The 18,032-nt window shown below is 38.4% G+C and overlaps 1 protein-coding gene across 1 annotated transcript in view; it reads left to right on the top strand.

The window, feature by feature from the left end:
* Rapgef5 (Rap guanine nucleotide exchange factor 5) overlaps window positions 1-18,032 on the top strand; it is a 234,306-nt gene that overhangs the window by 172,073 nt on the left and 44,201 nt on the right. The window contains exons 12-13 of the mRNA XM_004626459.2: window positions 12,042-12,120; window positions 15,984-16,128. Coding sequence (XP_004626516.2) covers window positions 12,042-12,120; window positions 15,984-16,128 — 224 coding nt within the window. The remainder of the gene's footprint in view (window positions 1-12,041; window positions 12,121-15,983; window positions 16,129-18,032) is intronic.

The raw sequence follows: 18,032 nt of genomic DNA, 5'->3' as shown, positions 1-18,032 counted from the left end.
AAAGCTACAACTCTTGTTGCACAGGTCCTGCTTTACCTTGGTCTTAACCATCCAGCAGAAAAGTATAAAAATGAAGTATAATAAGTAAAGCCATGCTGTTATGTTGAGCTGTAGGGGACTCAGGTCAACAGTTTCTGACATTGCCAGTGAAGCGGAAGACCCAATACTATTATGGACTACTGAACTCTTTTAGAATATTTTGCTGAGTTTATACATCTATAATATTTAAATAATGGAACTTAACAAAAAAAAGGGATACAGATGAATGTCCATTTTGTATCTGTGTATTCAAAGTGGTTGGGATAGATATACAGTTACATTCTCTTGATGAATAGAGGGATTTGTTCTAATAGTGTTTGTAAATAGGATATCAAGTCTGCATCTTGTACACCTATTAACCACTAGGAAGAATGTATGCATTGTGTTGATTATTGAAACTGTCTCACTGCTATTTGTTTCTCAGCAAAATTATGGAAAAAAATAAAATAAAATAAAATTCAATATTTAATAAATGGTGCTAGAAAACCAGTTTTGCATTGCCAAAGATTAAAATTGGACTCATATCTTTGACTATGCACTGAACTAAATTCAGAGTGGATCAGAGATCTAAATATTAAAACAAAGCACTAAATCTACTGGGTGACAGAACAGGTGAAACTCTTGAATACATTAGTGTAGGCAAAGACTATGAATAAAACCCCAATTGCATAGGAACTGTCACAGAGAATCAACAAATAGGATTTCATTGTCTCAGTTACTTTTCTCTTGTTGCTGGGCCAAAATACCCAACACCCAGAAATTAAGGAAGAAAAGATTATTTAGCTCACAGTTAGTGGAAGTTTCATTCCATGTTTGGCTGGCTCCAAGGCAGAGAGGCACATGGCAGAGGGTCATGGCTGTGGAAAACAGCAAAGAACAAAAGGGAGGAAGAATAGCTACTGCAGCTAGCAAGCCTCTCTCCCTTCCTTGTATTGCAGATTCCTCCCCAGGGCAGGTATAGCACTCACACCCGTAATCCCAGCTTTGGATCACGAATTAATCACAAACTCTAGAAGCTGCCCCATGACTGCATGAGGCTTGGGGGGAGGGGCAGTAACTAGACACAAGCCATAATACTCATGAAGCTTTTAAGCAGCAAGAGAAACCACCAACAGAGTGAAGATACAACCCACAATGTGGGAAAAAATGTTTGCCAGCTCTTCCACAGACCAAGGATTCCTATCAAGAACATGTAAAGAACTAAAGAAAAGAAAAGACTTCCCAAATTTAAAATCCCAATCCCAAAATGTACATCTGAGATGAACACACTTCTCAGGTAAAGAAATACAAACAGAAAATAAATACACCAAAAATGTTCAACATCACTGGTCATTCAAGAGATACAAATTAAAACAACATTGAGATTCCATCTCACCCCAGAAAGAATGGTTATCATTAAGAAGTCAAGCACTCACAAATGTTAAGAGGCTGTGGGGAAAAAGAAACCCTTCTCCACTGTTGGTAGAAGTAAAGACGGTGCATTCAGTGTGGCAATTCTTCAGAAAATTAGGATTAGAGGTCCATTTGATGCAGCTGTTCCCCTTCTGGGTGTTTTTCCAGAAGAATTTAAAATATCATACCACAGTGAAAGTGGTATGCACCCATGTTTATAGCAACACAATTCATAATAACTAGACTTTGGAAACAACCCAAATGTCCATCAACTGAGACATGGATAAAAAGATACGATCTTTTTATACAAAGGAATACTACTCAACCATAAGGACTGAAGAATTTTATAGGTAAATGGATGCAATTCAAGGCCATATTCATAAGTGAAATAAACCAGACTTGCATGTGTAAACATCATATTGTCTCCCTGGGGTGAGAAGCTAAAAGTGTAAATAAGGTCTTAAATGTATAATAGATACTGTAAAATGGGAAGAAGCTGTTGAAAAGGAAAGAGAAAGTAGAGTAGGGGAGGGGAGAAAAGGGAGGGAAAAACAAAAATAAAAAGTATATATACTAGATAGTTAAGTTACACTACTAATTTCTCTTAGTTCATTGAAAAGAAAGGTTTGCACTAATATGTTTCAACAATTAAATACCTATATCTTGTACTCTTAGTAACTAATTTAACTATCTGCAATGTATTAACCATTGTTATTTTCCTGGTTTTTTTGTTTTGTTTTGTTTTGTTTTAAGTATTTAGGACAAGGTCTATAGGGTCTCACTACACAGATTGGACTTGTAGTGATTCTCCTGTTTCCAGCCTCCCAAGCATTGGGATTACAGATAAACGCCACCATGTCTGGGTCTCAGCGCTCCCTGGGGGTGGGACCAGCATGGCATGCCAGGGATGGAACCCCAGTCCCTGCACCTGCCTAAGCAGGTGCTTTAGTCTGCTGAGTTATCTGGCTGACTCTCTCCTGTTATCTTGTTTTGAAGTTTTGGGACATTTTCTCTTTAAAATAAAAGAAAAAAAAATAAAATTCAATACTTAATGATTCACAACAAGCAAAAAAGTTTAATTTTGATAATGATGGAAGGAAGCTGACAAGCCCCTCTCCACGCCTGAAGGTGAAGACATCACACCAGGGTGTGAATTGATCCGTGTGTTAGAGTGACCATTAATTGCTTGAAATAACCTTGTCTCAGGCTTCTGATTTAAGGTATTGTGTTGAAATTAATTTTTCTCCGTTTCCTGAAGCGCTAGCATGTTTAGTTGGCAAGCGCTTGGGAATGCAGTTTGTGTCTGAAGAATGTGTTAGCTGATGTTAATCATGTGAGCCGGCAGCAGCTCGGAGAGGTCAGTTATGTTTGAGTGAATCTTAGCACCAGGATATTAATTTTTATTGGAAGATGCTGGCAGGTTGGTATTAAAGGCTTCGAGCCCATGACAAATCCCGCATTCTGATCTGTGCTGCTAAATAAAATGCTCCTTGCGTTGCTCATGGAGAGGTGTTACCTTCTGGTTCTCTTCTGAGAGCAGCTACTATTTCGAATCAGTGAGCCTACAAGTGGAACAAGAGGCTTGGTGGGGGAATGGGATGCATATTGAAGCTGCCTGGCAGCGCCTCCTCCGTCCCTCGAATCTAACTTCCGTATTGCCAAGGTGTACCTCGCAGAGCCCTCAGACCAGGGATCAGCCACACAACAAAGCCACTGGCCTTGGAATCCTAGCCTGATAAACCTCCCTGCAGCTCGACACTGCTGGCCCCCACATTTCCAGTCCTCTTCCCTTTGAGCTTCTATTGCACTCATCTACCCTGCTTTCTCTTTTCCTTGTCTCTCTCCTTCCTTAACTCACCTCTTGCCATTGCCCACATGTGCCTATCTCCCTGACTATCCGTGCCAGCTCGCTCCTTAGAACATGCTTGTTTACCAGGAGTTCATCTGAGAACTTAGCCTTCCTTTTTAGACAGGGATTGCCATAACTGAAAGCTCTAGTTGGCTTTGGCAAGCTCTAGTTTTTAATGTTTTCTAGCAATATCTTCAGTAGAATAACTCAGGAAATGCAAGCTCGACAAGTTTATTTTTTTTAACTAATAAAATATATGTTTACTTAGAAGCATTCAGAAAGTCAACAAAACAGTTTTTTTTGCAATTACAGAGTGGTATTCAGTTAATAGAACAACAATTACTTCATATAAGCTACATCAGAGACAACTGAAGGTGAAAAACTACCATCCCCATATATAACTAGTTTGTGCTGTGCACCAACAAGAACCTGCTTTAATTTCCATGCCAGTTTACAGCCCCATACTGCACCAGGCAAGGCTAGTGGCTATTGAAAATACCACCAGGACAGGGCTATCTAAAGACACATTCAGTAATATGTTAACTGTACAAAAAAAAGACACTGTACAGTTTAAAAACAAATCTTACACAGCCTTACATTTCAATTTTTTTTCTTCAAAAAGTGAATTGTGTAACGGAAGCATCTGGGTGCTGCTTCTTGTGCTCCTCTCGGCAAGTTTGCACAAAGAATGCATAGGATGACATCTTGCCTCTTGGCTTCTTAGGATCTCCTTTGCCCGTGTTTACTTGTTTTCCTCAGTGAGGTAGAGTCGCCCAGTGCCCGCCTGGCTCTCACTTGCCCCGGCGCTGTCTCTATGGAGCTCAGTGTACTGGAGGCTGTGAGAGCGGGAGCCAGGCGCAGCCTCTCACTCTCTCCACTCTGTAACATGGACAAGTTTATAGAGACAAACTCAACCTCCTTCCTTGTCCCATCTGGCTTTCAGGATCCACCAGCTCTAATCCATTAGTCTTTTTCTTCTCACTCCTCACCTGGAAAACTTCCCTTCCCTTCTCTTCTAGGGAGTCATTTTCAGGCTCCTTTGTCTGGCTTTTAAAGGCTCCATCCTACTTTTCTAGCTTTACTTTTTGATTATTATACTGGTCGATACATTTCTTAGGCAGTACTTTTCTTACTATTTCACAACAGTACTGTGAACTATAAAGTGAATGAGTGAAGCCCGTCACAACAGAAAGCTGGGAACTGGAGCATAGACCCTGGAGCGTGTACTCAGCTCAGAACCAGGACTGTGTACAAGATGTGGGCCTGGTGTTGCCAGATCTCCTGTTTTTATATATTGTCAACTAAAAAAGAAATCTTCAAAGCCTAAACAAGGCCTGCAGGTCACCATTGGTGACTCAGCCAGAGGTCTCCTCACATCTCTTTTCTTGTTCACATCAAGGGCACATGTCGGGTTCCCTTTGCATTCTTCTCACCGCTTCCCAAGCTTCCCGGGAGGCTCAGAAGACAGGTGTGACGTACACATGGGGCACTTGCGCCTTGGCTCAGAGAGCAGCTGACTGGGCATGGGGAACAGCAGCGACCCCTCCTGCCTGCTGCTCCCCCTAACCCTCGGCCCCCTGCACATCCAACCTTCTCAGTGTGCCACAGCCTGAAAACATATCTGGTCTGTGTTCTTTCTAGAAGTATTTCCAAAAGGCAATGTATGGATTTAAATATAGTGGAGATAAGAATGTAATACCTGTTTCTGTTTGTTTTTCTGGCACCTAGTGATTGAACCTAGGGAGCACTGAGATACATCCCCAGAGCAAAAAGTTTTACTTTTGCTTTCTTTTTTTTAAATTTTAGACAGGATCTCACCAAGTTACTAAGTTGTCCAAGCTGACCTCAAGCTGGTAATCCCCTTACCTCAGCCTAGGGAGTAGCTACGATTACAGGCACACAGTACTTACTGTATTCAAATCAAATCATCTTTTTTCAGAAAAAAGAATGGTGGATTCCACAACAGAATTTTATAAGGTACAATGGAAATCAGTTGTTTGATGAGCACCTTCAAGCCTTTTCTATAGTAAGCTCCTGTCAACAAGGGCATGCTTAGGAGGTTTGCTGTGCAAACAGTATTAAATAATTAAGCATTTCTTGTGCAGCAAATACCTGAAAACAAAGTTGTGTGTCAAGATTTAGTGTTTTAGAATAACTGAGCAAAATTTTGGTGAAACTGTAAAAATGAGCAGCAGGAATTGAGTGAATGTAAAAGCTGTGGCAAACAGGTATGTACTGAGGTCGTTAATATCAGAAGTGCGAGGTACACTTGGCAACAGCCATAGCTCCAATGGCGTAGCACTTTACAGGTCAAACTTCAAACACTCTAAAAATTATTTGTGCTTAATCAGATTACAGGGTGCATTGTGGCAGTGCTTTTCAGACAATAATGTGAAGTTGTACTATTCCAGGGCCAGTTCAGAGCTTTTCTTGGCTCCTTAAAATCAAAGTTCAGCAGGACAGATTTTACGAGTGCCTTGAATTGCCTTGCATGTGGGTGAAACGCAGCTGCTAACAGCGCTTGAGGGAGTATAAGGTAGTGCAGGGATGGTGCCTCTTAGCGCTGGCTGCTGGCTGCGCTGGCTGCCGTGGTTAGATCAGATGGCAGCCGCAGGCAGCTGCCTGTCGGAGCCCTCCACTCGCCTTCTTGGTAATTCACTTTCACAGATGAGTGGTTTCATTATTGCAGTACATTTTGCCTATGTATATTGAAAAAATAACCTAGGTAAATTTCTGTAATTATTCCTCAGTAATTCTATACTCTCATGATTTCTATCCTTAGGAATCTGGGAGCTTTTGTTTGCCTTTCTTGGTTTTTTACCAGCAAAAGCATTTTGCTTAACCCTTTCTTTAACACGTAGATCAGTTTCTGTAATTTGATTTTATTTGCATAACAGATCCTATAAAAAGGGTCTGTAACCAACCCCTGAGTGTTCTACCTTGACACAATTCTAAGATATTCTAGGGACCCTTGTATATTGCAGAAATAAATTGGGAATTTCTAGTGGTTGCTTGAAATGAAAATGAGAAAAAATTTTAATGTATTTTAGTAAAATCAAATAACAATAGATAATTTCTTTCTTATACCCAAGAATTGTAAATAGTGATTCTGGTTTTTTGGGGATTTTTTTGTTTGTTTGTTTTTTCGGAACCAGGAATTGAACTTAGGCCCTTGCGCTTGCCAGGGAAACGCTTATTCCACTGAGCCATCTCCCTGGCTCTAAGAATTGTAAATAGTATCAGGTGTCACAGAAAAGTCCTTTATCACATCAGTAGGTATGATTAATTGTACACTGAATTTTATTTAATTTATTTCTTTTTTTTGTGAGGTGGAGTCGGGAGAGACAGGGTCTTGCTGTGTTCCAGGGTGGGCTCGAACTCATTTTGTAGCCTAAGCTAAGTTTGAACGTGTGGTCTCCCTGCCTCAGCCTCCCAGAATGTTGTTATGATAAGTATGTGCCACATGCCTGGTTTAGGTTGAATTTTAGAATACATCAAGACCATAGGTTTTGACTGCGCATTGACGTATTTTCTTTCAAGTTACATAGACCTTAAAGCTGTAAAGCTGCCTTCTTGTTCTGATGATTATCCCTGAAAGTTACTTTTAGGTTCTAAGAGTTGAGAAAGCCAGTGCGAAAATACTCCTTTTGGGAGCCTAGAGGCAGAAATGGGAAAGCACATGTTTAATGTGCAAGAGGCCCTGGGTTCAAGTCCCCAGCACTCATCCCAACCCATCTTTTGTTTTGGTGGAGTGGGAAGGATGTTCCCAAATGGTTAGAGGTGAGCCTAGGATCTGGGAGTAGATTTCACGAATAGAATTGAAAAGAAAGGATTTTTTTGGTTTTTGGGGTTTTGTTGTTGTTGTTGTTGTTTTGCTTTGTTTTTGTTTTTTTTTTTTGTTTGTTTGTTTTTTTATATCAATGCCTGCATACTGTATTCACAGAGTTAGAGATCCAAATAAATGTATCTCATTCAGAATGAAGATTGTTAGTGTATTAGCAACTAGAGATTTGTTTCTAGGAAAGATGTTCTTATGCATATAGAAGTACTTTTCTCTGTACAGTTTTAAATTACTATTAATTAAGCAGTATGTGATATAATAGATAATTATAGTGTTTTAATACGGATACTAGTGGATTTGCTAGTCTTTCTATACAGCTATTGTTGGCTAATAGTGTTCAGGGGCTCATTCATGGAGCCATTGTGGGTCTAAAAATACCGCTAAATACCAGTGGGACAGCCTATTTTGAAGCATGGCTATTATAAAACTAACTTTTATTTGAAGTGCATCATTCTGATTATAGATTTTTTATTCATGTCATGCAGTTACTTTCAGAATATGTCTAGCAAAAAAAAAATATATGTGCTGAAAAAAAGAATAAAGGAACCAGATGGTAGTTAGATTAGAGTTAGAAGTATTGGGCATTTTTTCTATTCATTAGGAATTTTAACTATTTTACTCATTAGGATTTTAACTGGAGATGTTCTTATGTAGCCTTGTTGTTTTTATTTTAATTAATATTTCTACAGCAGAGATAATTAGGTAAATGCTGTTGAATATTAAATAGGGTAGTAGCTTAGAGGAAAATAAGTATTTCTGGGTCACAGCCCTTAACAAAATATTGTGGTATGTGAGCTGATTAATTAAATTGAATGCCAAATGAGTTTCTATCATCCAACCAGACTCTGTAGTCACTCCATTCATTATCCAAGGTTGTTCCAGCGCAGAATGACTGGTTATGTCACAGTTAATTTTTTTTTTCTAAATCCTGCTAGTAATAGAGTAAATCTTGATTAGAGAATAGTTGGAATCTCATTAAATGCAGCGAAATGTAAGAACATACCAGAGTGTGAGCCCATATGTCACATCATGCATTTAAACGACCAACGTGTGAATTTCTCAATGTTGTCACCAGTGGCTTCTATATATTGGTGACTTCTACCCATAAGAGTATACTGAGGACTCTAAAATATATTCTAGGTTACTCTGTTATCCCTGATGCTTATATCTGTATTAACATGGAAAGGAAAAAAAGACCTAGCTCAATTTCTATTCAAACCAGAAAAGTTGAGACAACCACACTTAGTGTAGCAGTAATTTATCAGTTGTTGGAACATTGTTTAGTAGAAATTCAGATCGATAGCTTTTAAACTGTATTTTGAAAATATCCTGGGGTGTCTGGCATTATGTAAATGCTCAACTTTAATCCCATCTATTCTATAAATCATAATGAAAGTTCCTATCAATTTTTATGGCCCATCATTAACATTTGCTACCAAGTTAACTAGCTTGTAGGCAGATCTAAGAACAAACCTTCTTCTGCCTGTTTGTGCATTTCTTTGAAATTTTGTAAACTAACTCTAGTAGGGCATTCCTAGCTTTTTAGTGAAAGCAGGCAGAGCAGTGCCTGATTGGGCTCACATCATAGCTTTCTGCGATTTCTTTTGTTTCATTTTTTGAGACAGGGTCTCACTGTGTCATCCAGGTTGGCTTTGAACTCACTGTGTAGTCCAGGTTGGCCTCAAATTCACAGCGATTCTCCTGCCTCACCTCCCAAGTGCTGGGGTTACGGGCGTCATCCCCCCATAGCTTTCTTATACTAGGCCTAACTGGTGCCTATTTCCCTGTGCTCTTGTTCCCTCCCCGACCCCACAACCCACAAGGCCTGTCACACCAGCTTGGAGCCTTGCTTTTTCCATGGAGCAATGAAAAGTTAGACCTATGATTGTTGATATATTGTACTGTGATAGAATATTTTAAATTCAGTTTTAATTTTATGTTTTAGTTTTCATTTGTCAAATTTATTATCTTGATAAGGAATACTGCTATAAATATCTGAAGAAATTCTCATACTCTTTATTAACCCCTCCAGCTCATGTTAATTGATGGCATCTTGATGTTTAAAAGCAAGATTTTGGGGACTAAGCACCTACTTTGGCAAGCGCAGGGACCAGGGTTCGATCCCCAGTCCCACATGCCATACTGACCCTGTCCCTGAGGCATGCTGAGCCAGCGACCCAGTCCGGGCATAGTGGCACACAGTGCTGGGGAGGCTGAAAACAGGAGGATCCCTATGAGTCAGAGCTGCATAGTGAGACCCTGTACCAAATATATAAATGGAAAATAAAAAAGCAAGATTTCTATTAATATTACTATTGACAACCACTTATTGTAGGTGAAAATTATCTCTCTTGTTTGGCTGCACAAAACATAGAAATAAAAACATTGCAGTTGATTTTATTACAGATGTCATTCACAATTTCTTACGTAAGAGTTTTGTGTCCATAAAATCGTCTTACCATTTGCATCAACTAACTTTTACAATAAATTTAACTATTTTTCTAAACATTCTGGACATTGGTTTTTTTTTAATGTATTTGGTACAGGGTCTCCAGGGTCTCTAGGGTCTCACTACGTAGGTCAGACTCATCGTGATTCTCCTGTTTTCAGCTTCCCAACTTCTGGGATTATAGGCATGCGCCACCACACTCAGTCTCAGTCACCATCTCAGCGCGCCCCAGGGGCAGGTCCAGCATAGCACGCAAGGGATCGAACCCCGACTGCTGTCCTCTGCCTAAGCAGGTGCTTTAGTCTGCTGAGCTAACTGGCCAGCCCTTGGAAATTTTCTTTCATCCAGTCTTTCACATGTAGAGCTCTGCACTAGGCGATTACTTACACATCTATAAAATGTAGATCTTGACTCTCAGTCTGTGTCCTCAGTAGAATCCTCCTGTCCTGGTTCATATTCTCAGGAAACAATTTAAAGAAAAGGCAGGAAAATTACGGATATGCTGGCAGCAATCTCAGAAGTTGTATATGTTGACCTGCTAGAAGGTGACACAGAATGTCATGCTAGATTTAAAACACCAGAGGCAGCCCAGGCACTAATGAATGTCCATGCTGAGATTAAAAAGAAGTACAACTGGAAACTCGAGGTCCTTTCTGGTGATCATGAGCAGAGATACTGGCAGAAGATTCTGGTAGATAGACAAGCCAAGCTCAACCAACCGCGGGAGAAGAAGAGAGGCACGGAGAAGTTAATCACAAAAGCTGAAAAGATTAGACTGGAAAAGACTCAACAAGCAAGTAAACACATTCGCTTTTCCGAATACGACTGAAGAGTGGAGCTCACCTATGTTTCATTGTGTCCTGGACATTGTTTGACTACAGCAGCACCATAAAGAATGTTTTGTAAGATCTACACGTAATGAAAGGAAATACTTTAGCTCCTCAGCTTGTAATTAAGACTTGTTTTTAGAGATGAGTCCATTGTATACCAGTTTTTCATTAAATACTTTATTTGTTGAAATTATATGTCAACATCAAGTTTGTTTTTTTCAAATGACTTTTTACATGCATTTTGAATATGATCACTGATTTTGGTTTTATTTATGAAAGCAGTACATCATTGCAGAAATTAAATACTTGATGTAACAAAAAAAAGTATAGATCTTGGAGAACACCAAAGCTATTAGGTATACGTTACATATATAGTAACACAGGCTACTATAAGAAAATACCGCGGACTGCATCTGTTTCTCATTCTGGAGGCCAGGACATCCAAGGTTCTGACAGAGTCAGTGTCTGTGAGGTCTCCAGGCTAGTTCACTGCCCACAGTTATTTCACTGTATTCTCTCATGGTAGATACAAGAAGCAACCACTCTCAGAGCTCATAGGGATACTAAGCCTTCTCGTGAATGACCCACCTTATGACCTTATCTGATCTTAATTCCCTCCCAAATACTTCATCTTCTAATAATACATTAGAGAGAAAGTTCCAGTTTACAAAGTTGGGGGAGGTATAGGTATTTCGTCTGTAATTCCATATAATCATATTATCTCTGTAATTTGTTACTGATGCATAAAACTAAAAATTTGATGATCAGAATGAAAAAATAGGGAAATGAAATCATTTTATAAAATTAATTTTAAGGAGACTAGACAGAGGCAGTTATTTAAAAATCACTGCCCTGTATCTTGCATATAATTCTATCATTTTGGAAATTATGTTGGAATTCATAGCTTGCTGTTTAGCAGCTCAGTATTCCAGGAATAAGTAAGCTGTACTTTTCCAAGAACATGTGAGGCAAAGAGGTGATCCCTTCTTGTTAGTAGAGAAAATGAATTTGGGAGATGTGTGCTGCCTGTGCTGTACCTGCTCTTCAATTTTAACTGGAGTCAGTTCAGTATCTTTTCATGTTAGTAAGAAAACCATGCCCTACCTTCCCAACTTCTTATAGATGCACTTGAGCAAAGAAGGTAAATCGTCTTGGGACTTGATGTGTGTCTTCTCGATTTTATTATCCATTGTTCCCATCCTAGATACAAGTAAATGGACTTGGAAAGCTTTAATTTATTAGAACATGAAGCTTTCATTCCCAATAGGGCTGAAGCGTAAACCTCGGACGTCTTACAAAATTTATTCAAAAGCACATTGTTTATGCATTGGCTTTTCAAAACATGTTTACCTGCAAGTATAAATGATGTTTCAGGAGGGAAAGAGTTGCATGTTTAAAGAGCCTTGCAAAGAAAGAAAGAAAAAAAAGAGCAATGCTTGAGGCATTCTATGTGAAGAATTTTTCAAGCCTTTAATAAATAATATATTTTCTGGCCCAAATCCTGCTACCCTAACCCTTCCTGCTACAACAGTGCCATCATTTCTCATGTTTTTGCTGTGTACACTGCTAGGCAACATAGATAGCAAGCTGGCTTTTTTGTCACCTCTTTGCTTACCTGTCATTTGTTTTCTTTCTTTGCAGAGACCCTCCTCGATGATTTCCTTCTCACGTACACTGTCTTCATGACGACTGATGACCTGTGCCAGGCGCTGTTAAGGCAATATCCTTCATTAACTTCAGGATGCTGCGGTGCCTTCCTCTCAGACAGATGTCCTACATTAGGAATTAACTGCCTTTCTTAATTTACTCAATTCCACAGTAGCATGTGGATGTGTTAAATATTAATGTAATGATATCCACAGTCAAAGATGAAATGAGACAGAATGGACGGGGGAAATGGAAATGCAGCGCTGTTTTCATGTTGTAAGACATAGGTACATTGAGCTTTTTATATTTGTTTCAAATCTGTTTCTTATGATTGTTTAGAAATCTGAAGGTGTTGGGGGTATAGCTCAGCGGCATAAACACCTGCTGGGCAAGTGCAAGGTCTGGAGTTTGATTCCTGATACCGGGGGAAAAACAGAAAAAGAAATTTAGAGGTAAAATTGGCCTTCAGGTAAACCTCAAAGTCAGGCAGTTGAATGTGGATTGGCAGTATATCACACAGTGGCTTCACGGAGAACCCGTAAGAGTCAGACCACTTGGGCACAAAAACTGACGTGCATGTGTGATACCGTGTTCCTGGGCAGGTGTCCTTGGACACATGAGCTCTTCTTCCACGTGGGAAACCTAAACTTGCCCCTGGAACCAGTTGTCATCTCCTCACAGCTTTATCTTTCTATGTCCTCTTAACATGATGGATGTGATTAGAAGGTTACTGACCAGTTGGGGAAGTCTTATAATCTTACCCACTAACTGGAATAAACACCCTGGAAACATTGAAAGGCCACAGAGCTCAGCCAGATCACTTGCTGAAAGTCCCCAGTTGGGCGCCTTGCCTCACAGTGCTTGAAGATATGCTTTAAGGTCATTTGAGTAATAAATTAATGTAAATTTTATTGATAATTTTGTGAAAGGTAAAATTTAATTAAAATTTTAAGCATTTGGCAAAGCACTCATGCTTTTATAAATCAAAGATTCCACTCTAACTTGCATAAAAATATTTAAGTGAACAGATTTTTTTGCATATGCTGAAGTTTTATTAATAAAATAAAATAAAACTGTTAATAAGTCTATTAATGACTATTGCTAATAGTCATTTGCTATTAATTTTCCTAGTAAATAATCATTGCATGTTTCCAAACTCTATAGCATTTTACTGCTTCAAAGAATACTTTAAACTCCCTGAAATACATAAAGTAAATCTGTCTTTTAAACTTTATAAACTATCCAGGTGTGATGGCACATAGCTATAATCCCAGCACTTAGGAGGATTGCTGTGAGTTCGAAGCCAGCCTGGGCTACAAAATGAGGTCAAGACCAGCCTGAACTGCATAGCAAAACGCTGTCTCAAAAAGACCTCCTTAATATATATATATATATATATATATAGATAGATAGATAGATAGATAGATATATATATTGCATTTCAGTGCTTTACTATATCCTATGACCAAATAAAGCTATGGATAATTTTACATTTCTTAAAACTGGTTTATTAAACTGATCTTGAGATGTTATTAATTTTACATTTGGAAAGTTTTGATAATATATGCAGGTTTATTCTACAGTTTCCAAGTGGAGTGTTGCTAACAAATGTAGCAATCATTAAAAAGATTTAAAATTTTTCCTTCTTTAGAAGTATTTGGAGGTTGGGGAAATAGCTCAGTAGAATAAGCACTTGTCTGGCAAGTGCAAGGGCCTAAGTTCAATCCTCGGTTCCACCAAAAAAAAGAAGTATTTGGAAACAATATATGTGAGCTAATTCACCTGCATTTTAACACTAACATATTTGTTAATAACTACATCCATTAATATAGTGTTTTTATAGTCTCCCATATTACTTACCTTTAACTATGATCCTAATATTATTTTTAATTATCATTAAAACAAACCCTTGACAGCCATATTCCTTGTGAGATATTTTAGTGTACGTCTTAGTGGTAATTTCTTTCCTATCCCACTATTGTTTTTCTTGATGGTTTTTAAACATTATTTGTAGATTAGCACCATTTTGGCTGGATTTAGGTGTTTTAGCTGAATATTTTTTATTGCAATAGAAAAGAAAAGCTTTCTGCTTTTCTCATCATAAAGCACATTATTTATGCTCATAGCCCTGGGCCAGCTAATATTCAGTGCGTTACACAGAAGTTGTAACTCACCTGGTGCCATCCCAGTACCCTTACCCCCTAGCTAAATTTATCAAATCAGTGTAGTTTTGCATAGATAAAATATAGAAGAATCTAATATAGAAAAGTAGAATAATGCAAATGCAAATTTAATTGATAAATATTTTAAAATATATATCTTGGAGAGAGGAGGAACAAGGTTAAGCAAATAAATGTTAGTAACTGTGAATATAGAAAAATGGTTGTTTCATGGCAGTGCTTTATTCTGCTGGCCTGTAATTATAGCACATGCACATACAGTCTGAATAAAACGCTTATAGCATCAGTTTACACGTACCTACCTAGAAATGAAGTTGTTGGCATTTCTTCTTTTCCTGCTTTTTCTTCATATTAGTGAACCCACTATGTTTATAAGGAAAGAGCAAGAGAATTTACAGAAATAGGACTATCTTAGGATGAATCTTCACATTTTACCTTTCAAGAGAAAATCTAAAGAAAGAGATGCTTGAAAAGAGTTTTTGTGCCAGCCTGCATTTCACAGGTAAAGCTTAAAGATAGCCACTCTCCACCCTCTTACTATGGGGTGAAAGTGACTGAATTATGTTTAAATATTTACAGAACCTGCTGTCCAATTTATTCCTAGCTTGCAATTATTTATCTGCATTAAGGAATATGTAATTGAACAAACACAAGACCTGTGGGTTTCGTATCATAATATTTCCTGTGCTCAGGTAACTTAGCCGTGCATCCAGCATGTTCAGAAACTGTCATTTTGGAGAGAAAAAAAAGATCACTTTGGTTCCTAGTCATTTAGGCATTTTGCCTTCGGTGTTATTTTTATTTCATTTTAATAGCATAGTTAATACATGTTCATTGTATACAAATTAGAAAATTCTAATAAGTAAAACAATTCATACACTCTTGGATCTCATGATGTTGAAAAGCCACTAGTAACCATCTCTGTATCCTTTCAGATATTTTTATTATTCACATAAGCATTGTTATCAGAAATGAAGCATTCTAATGTACTTTTTTTCCACTTGCTTTTCTGTTCAGCAGTAGTTTGAGTGCTCCGTGTCAGGGCATGCACTACTAGACAATTATTTTTAAGGCTACAAACCAATCCACTAAATGGATATATAATAATTTAGTCAAGTTATTTCACTTGCTTAAGCATTTAGATTCTTATATTTTTTAAATCTAGTTTTAATGAAAATGAGAATTAGTCCTTTCACTTACGTGTGTGCACATTCACTCAGTTCTTTCTTCCAAGTAAATTCCTAGGAATGGAGACTTGAGTCATATCACAAATTATGTTTCAGAAATCTGTGCTTATTTAGAACTAATTCAGAAATCACTGCTTTTTTTTTTTTTTAACAAAACGTGAATCTCTGATAATCAAAGAATATTTGGCCTCCTTTTGATCTATACAACTGTGAATAGCATTCACCTAGGCCAGGAGGCCAGATCATGCGAGAAGCCACCTGGAATTCCAAGGGCCACCCAGCCTCCCTTTGAACTGACACTAATCCCATGCTGCCTGTGGGACTTTGTGGGCAGCTGCCAGTGTGATGGTCCAGCCCTGAACTCCGTGGCCTCCAGCCGAGGACACTTCCGTCATTTTGTCAGTTTGCTTTTGTTCCTTTCGGTGGCCACCTTTTGGTCTCACTGTGTGTGTTCTCTTCTTTGTGGAAGCTATGCTTTCGCCTATTTTGTGAAAGCTAGAATAAGTGGATTTCTTTGTGTCTTTCCAAAATATTTCAACAGCGTAATGTTCTTTCTTAACCATTTGCACCTATTCTGCTAAAAAGTATCAAGGCAAAGAAGAAAATTCAGATGTTCCTCGTAGGAAACGTAAAGTCTTGCATCTGGTTTCTCAGTGGATTGCTCTGTACAAAGACTGGCTTCATGAGGATGAACATTCAAAAATGTTTTTAAAGGTAAACTGATACTTCCAGATAATCTTTGATACCAGGCAATGCGTTTTTCAGTTCTATATGTTGTAATTCTCATTTGTAGAGAACAGTCATTCAATTTTTTTTGAGAGTCAACTCGCTATTTGGAGAAAGCACAAATGCACTGTTTTATTTCTGAGGCCTGATAGTCCCTACATATTTAAATTTTACTTTCCCTATATGGGAAGTTTTTTTATTTATTCATTTATTTATTTATTTTTTATGTTTTGGAACTGGGGATTGAACTCAGGCCCTTGCACTTGCCAGGGAAGCGCTTTTTCCATTGAGCCATCTCCCCGGCCCAGGAAACTTTTTTAAATTTTTAAATATTTTACTATAAAAAAATACAGAAGGAAATAGTATTAATATAATAGTATTATATTAATACTATTTAATATAACAAATTTATTATAGCTTTAAACTAGTCTTATATACATGTACAATATTTGTATAAAGTATAATCATTTAAAAAATTACATTAACCAGCCAGGTATGGCAGTGCATGCCTGTAATCCCAGCACTCTGGAAGCCTAAAGCAGGATGATTATGAGTTCAAGTCTACATAGATTAATTTAAGGACTTAATAAAACTCTATCTCCAAAAAGTGGTGTGGATGCTGGTGAGATAGCTCAGTGGACTAAGCACCTGCTCAGGCAAGTGTAGGGACTGGGGTTCTGTCTCTGACACTACATGCTGAGCTGACCCCAACCCTGGGTGTACTGAGCCAGCCACCAAGACCAGGTGTGGTGGCACATGCCTGCAATCCCAGAGCTGGGGTGGCTGAAAGGACGGTCACTCTGAGTCTGAGCTGCATAGTGAGACCCTTTACCAAAAATATAAAAAAGTGGTGGGGGTGAAGGCTGATGATGTAGCTTACGCAAAGGCTCAGGGTTCAGTCCCCAGTACAACAAGGAAAAAGAAATAAAAGAAGAAAGTACATTGACCACATATAGTATATAAATTAAGAATATGATATACTTTGAGAATTTTAAGCAATTTGTAAAGAAAATCTAAATTTACATTTAAAATTAAATAAATTGATTCCTTTTCCTAACCATTAATAGGCTCCAATGTAGCTTTATTTTATTTTATTTTATTTTTTATGTATTTGGTACAGGGTCTACAGGGTCTCACTACATAGAATCACTGTCCTAGTGATTCTCCCATTTTCACCCTCCCAACTGCTGGGATTGTAGGCACACATCACCACACCTAGTCTCAATCACCAGGTCAGCGCCTACCGGGGGCAGGGCTGGCACAGCACGCCAGGGAACAAACCTATCCTCTGTGCTTGGCGTAAGCAGGCGCTTTAGTCTGCTGAGCTAGCAATTTAGTTTTAACTCAGGCATTTTTCTGGGGTAGACAGGTATTCCTTTGACTCCCAAAACCATAGTGAGTGTGCAGATTAATATATAGGCTGGCATGGAATTCTAGCTAAGAAGAGATCTATTTCAGAATAAGCAATTGCCTAAACTTCTATCTGTCATGAAGGAAATTACTTACAATGTAATGTTGAGACATCTAGTGAAAAAATGGTTTAACCAACATTTTGTTTGAACCAATGTCATTTCCAAGGCAGCTGATTAATCCTCAGAACCACAACCAACCAATCAGAAACAATCATCTTTCCAAATGATTGTTTTTTAAGATATAAAGTAGGCACACATTTTTTTTTTTTTGTTTAAATGGGGTCTTGCTTTGCAGTTCAGTCTGGCCTTGAACTCACTGTGTAGCCCAGGCTGTCCTCAAACTCATGGCCCCCTCCTGCCTCAGCTTCCCAAGTGCTGGGATGATAGTCATGTGCCGCCATGCCCAGCTGGTGTAGGTGCTTTGAGGAGGCAACAGGATCTCCTTCCAACATTCCCTACCTAAGCACTCTAAGGAATTGA

The sequence above is a fragment of the Octodon degus genome, unplaced genomic scaffold (assembly GCF_000260255.1).
Source record: "Octodon degus isolate 3935 unplaced genomic scaffold, OctDeg1.0 scaffold00015, whole genome shotgun sequence".
Taxonomy (NCBI): Eukaryota; Metazoa; Chordata; class Mammalia; order Rodentia; family Octodontidae; genus Octodon; species Octodon degus.
The sequence above is the reverse complement of the archived record's forward strand: the minus strand, read 5'-3'. Positions and strand labels throughout refer to the sequence as shown.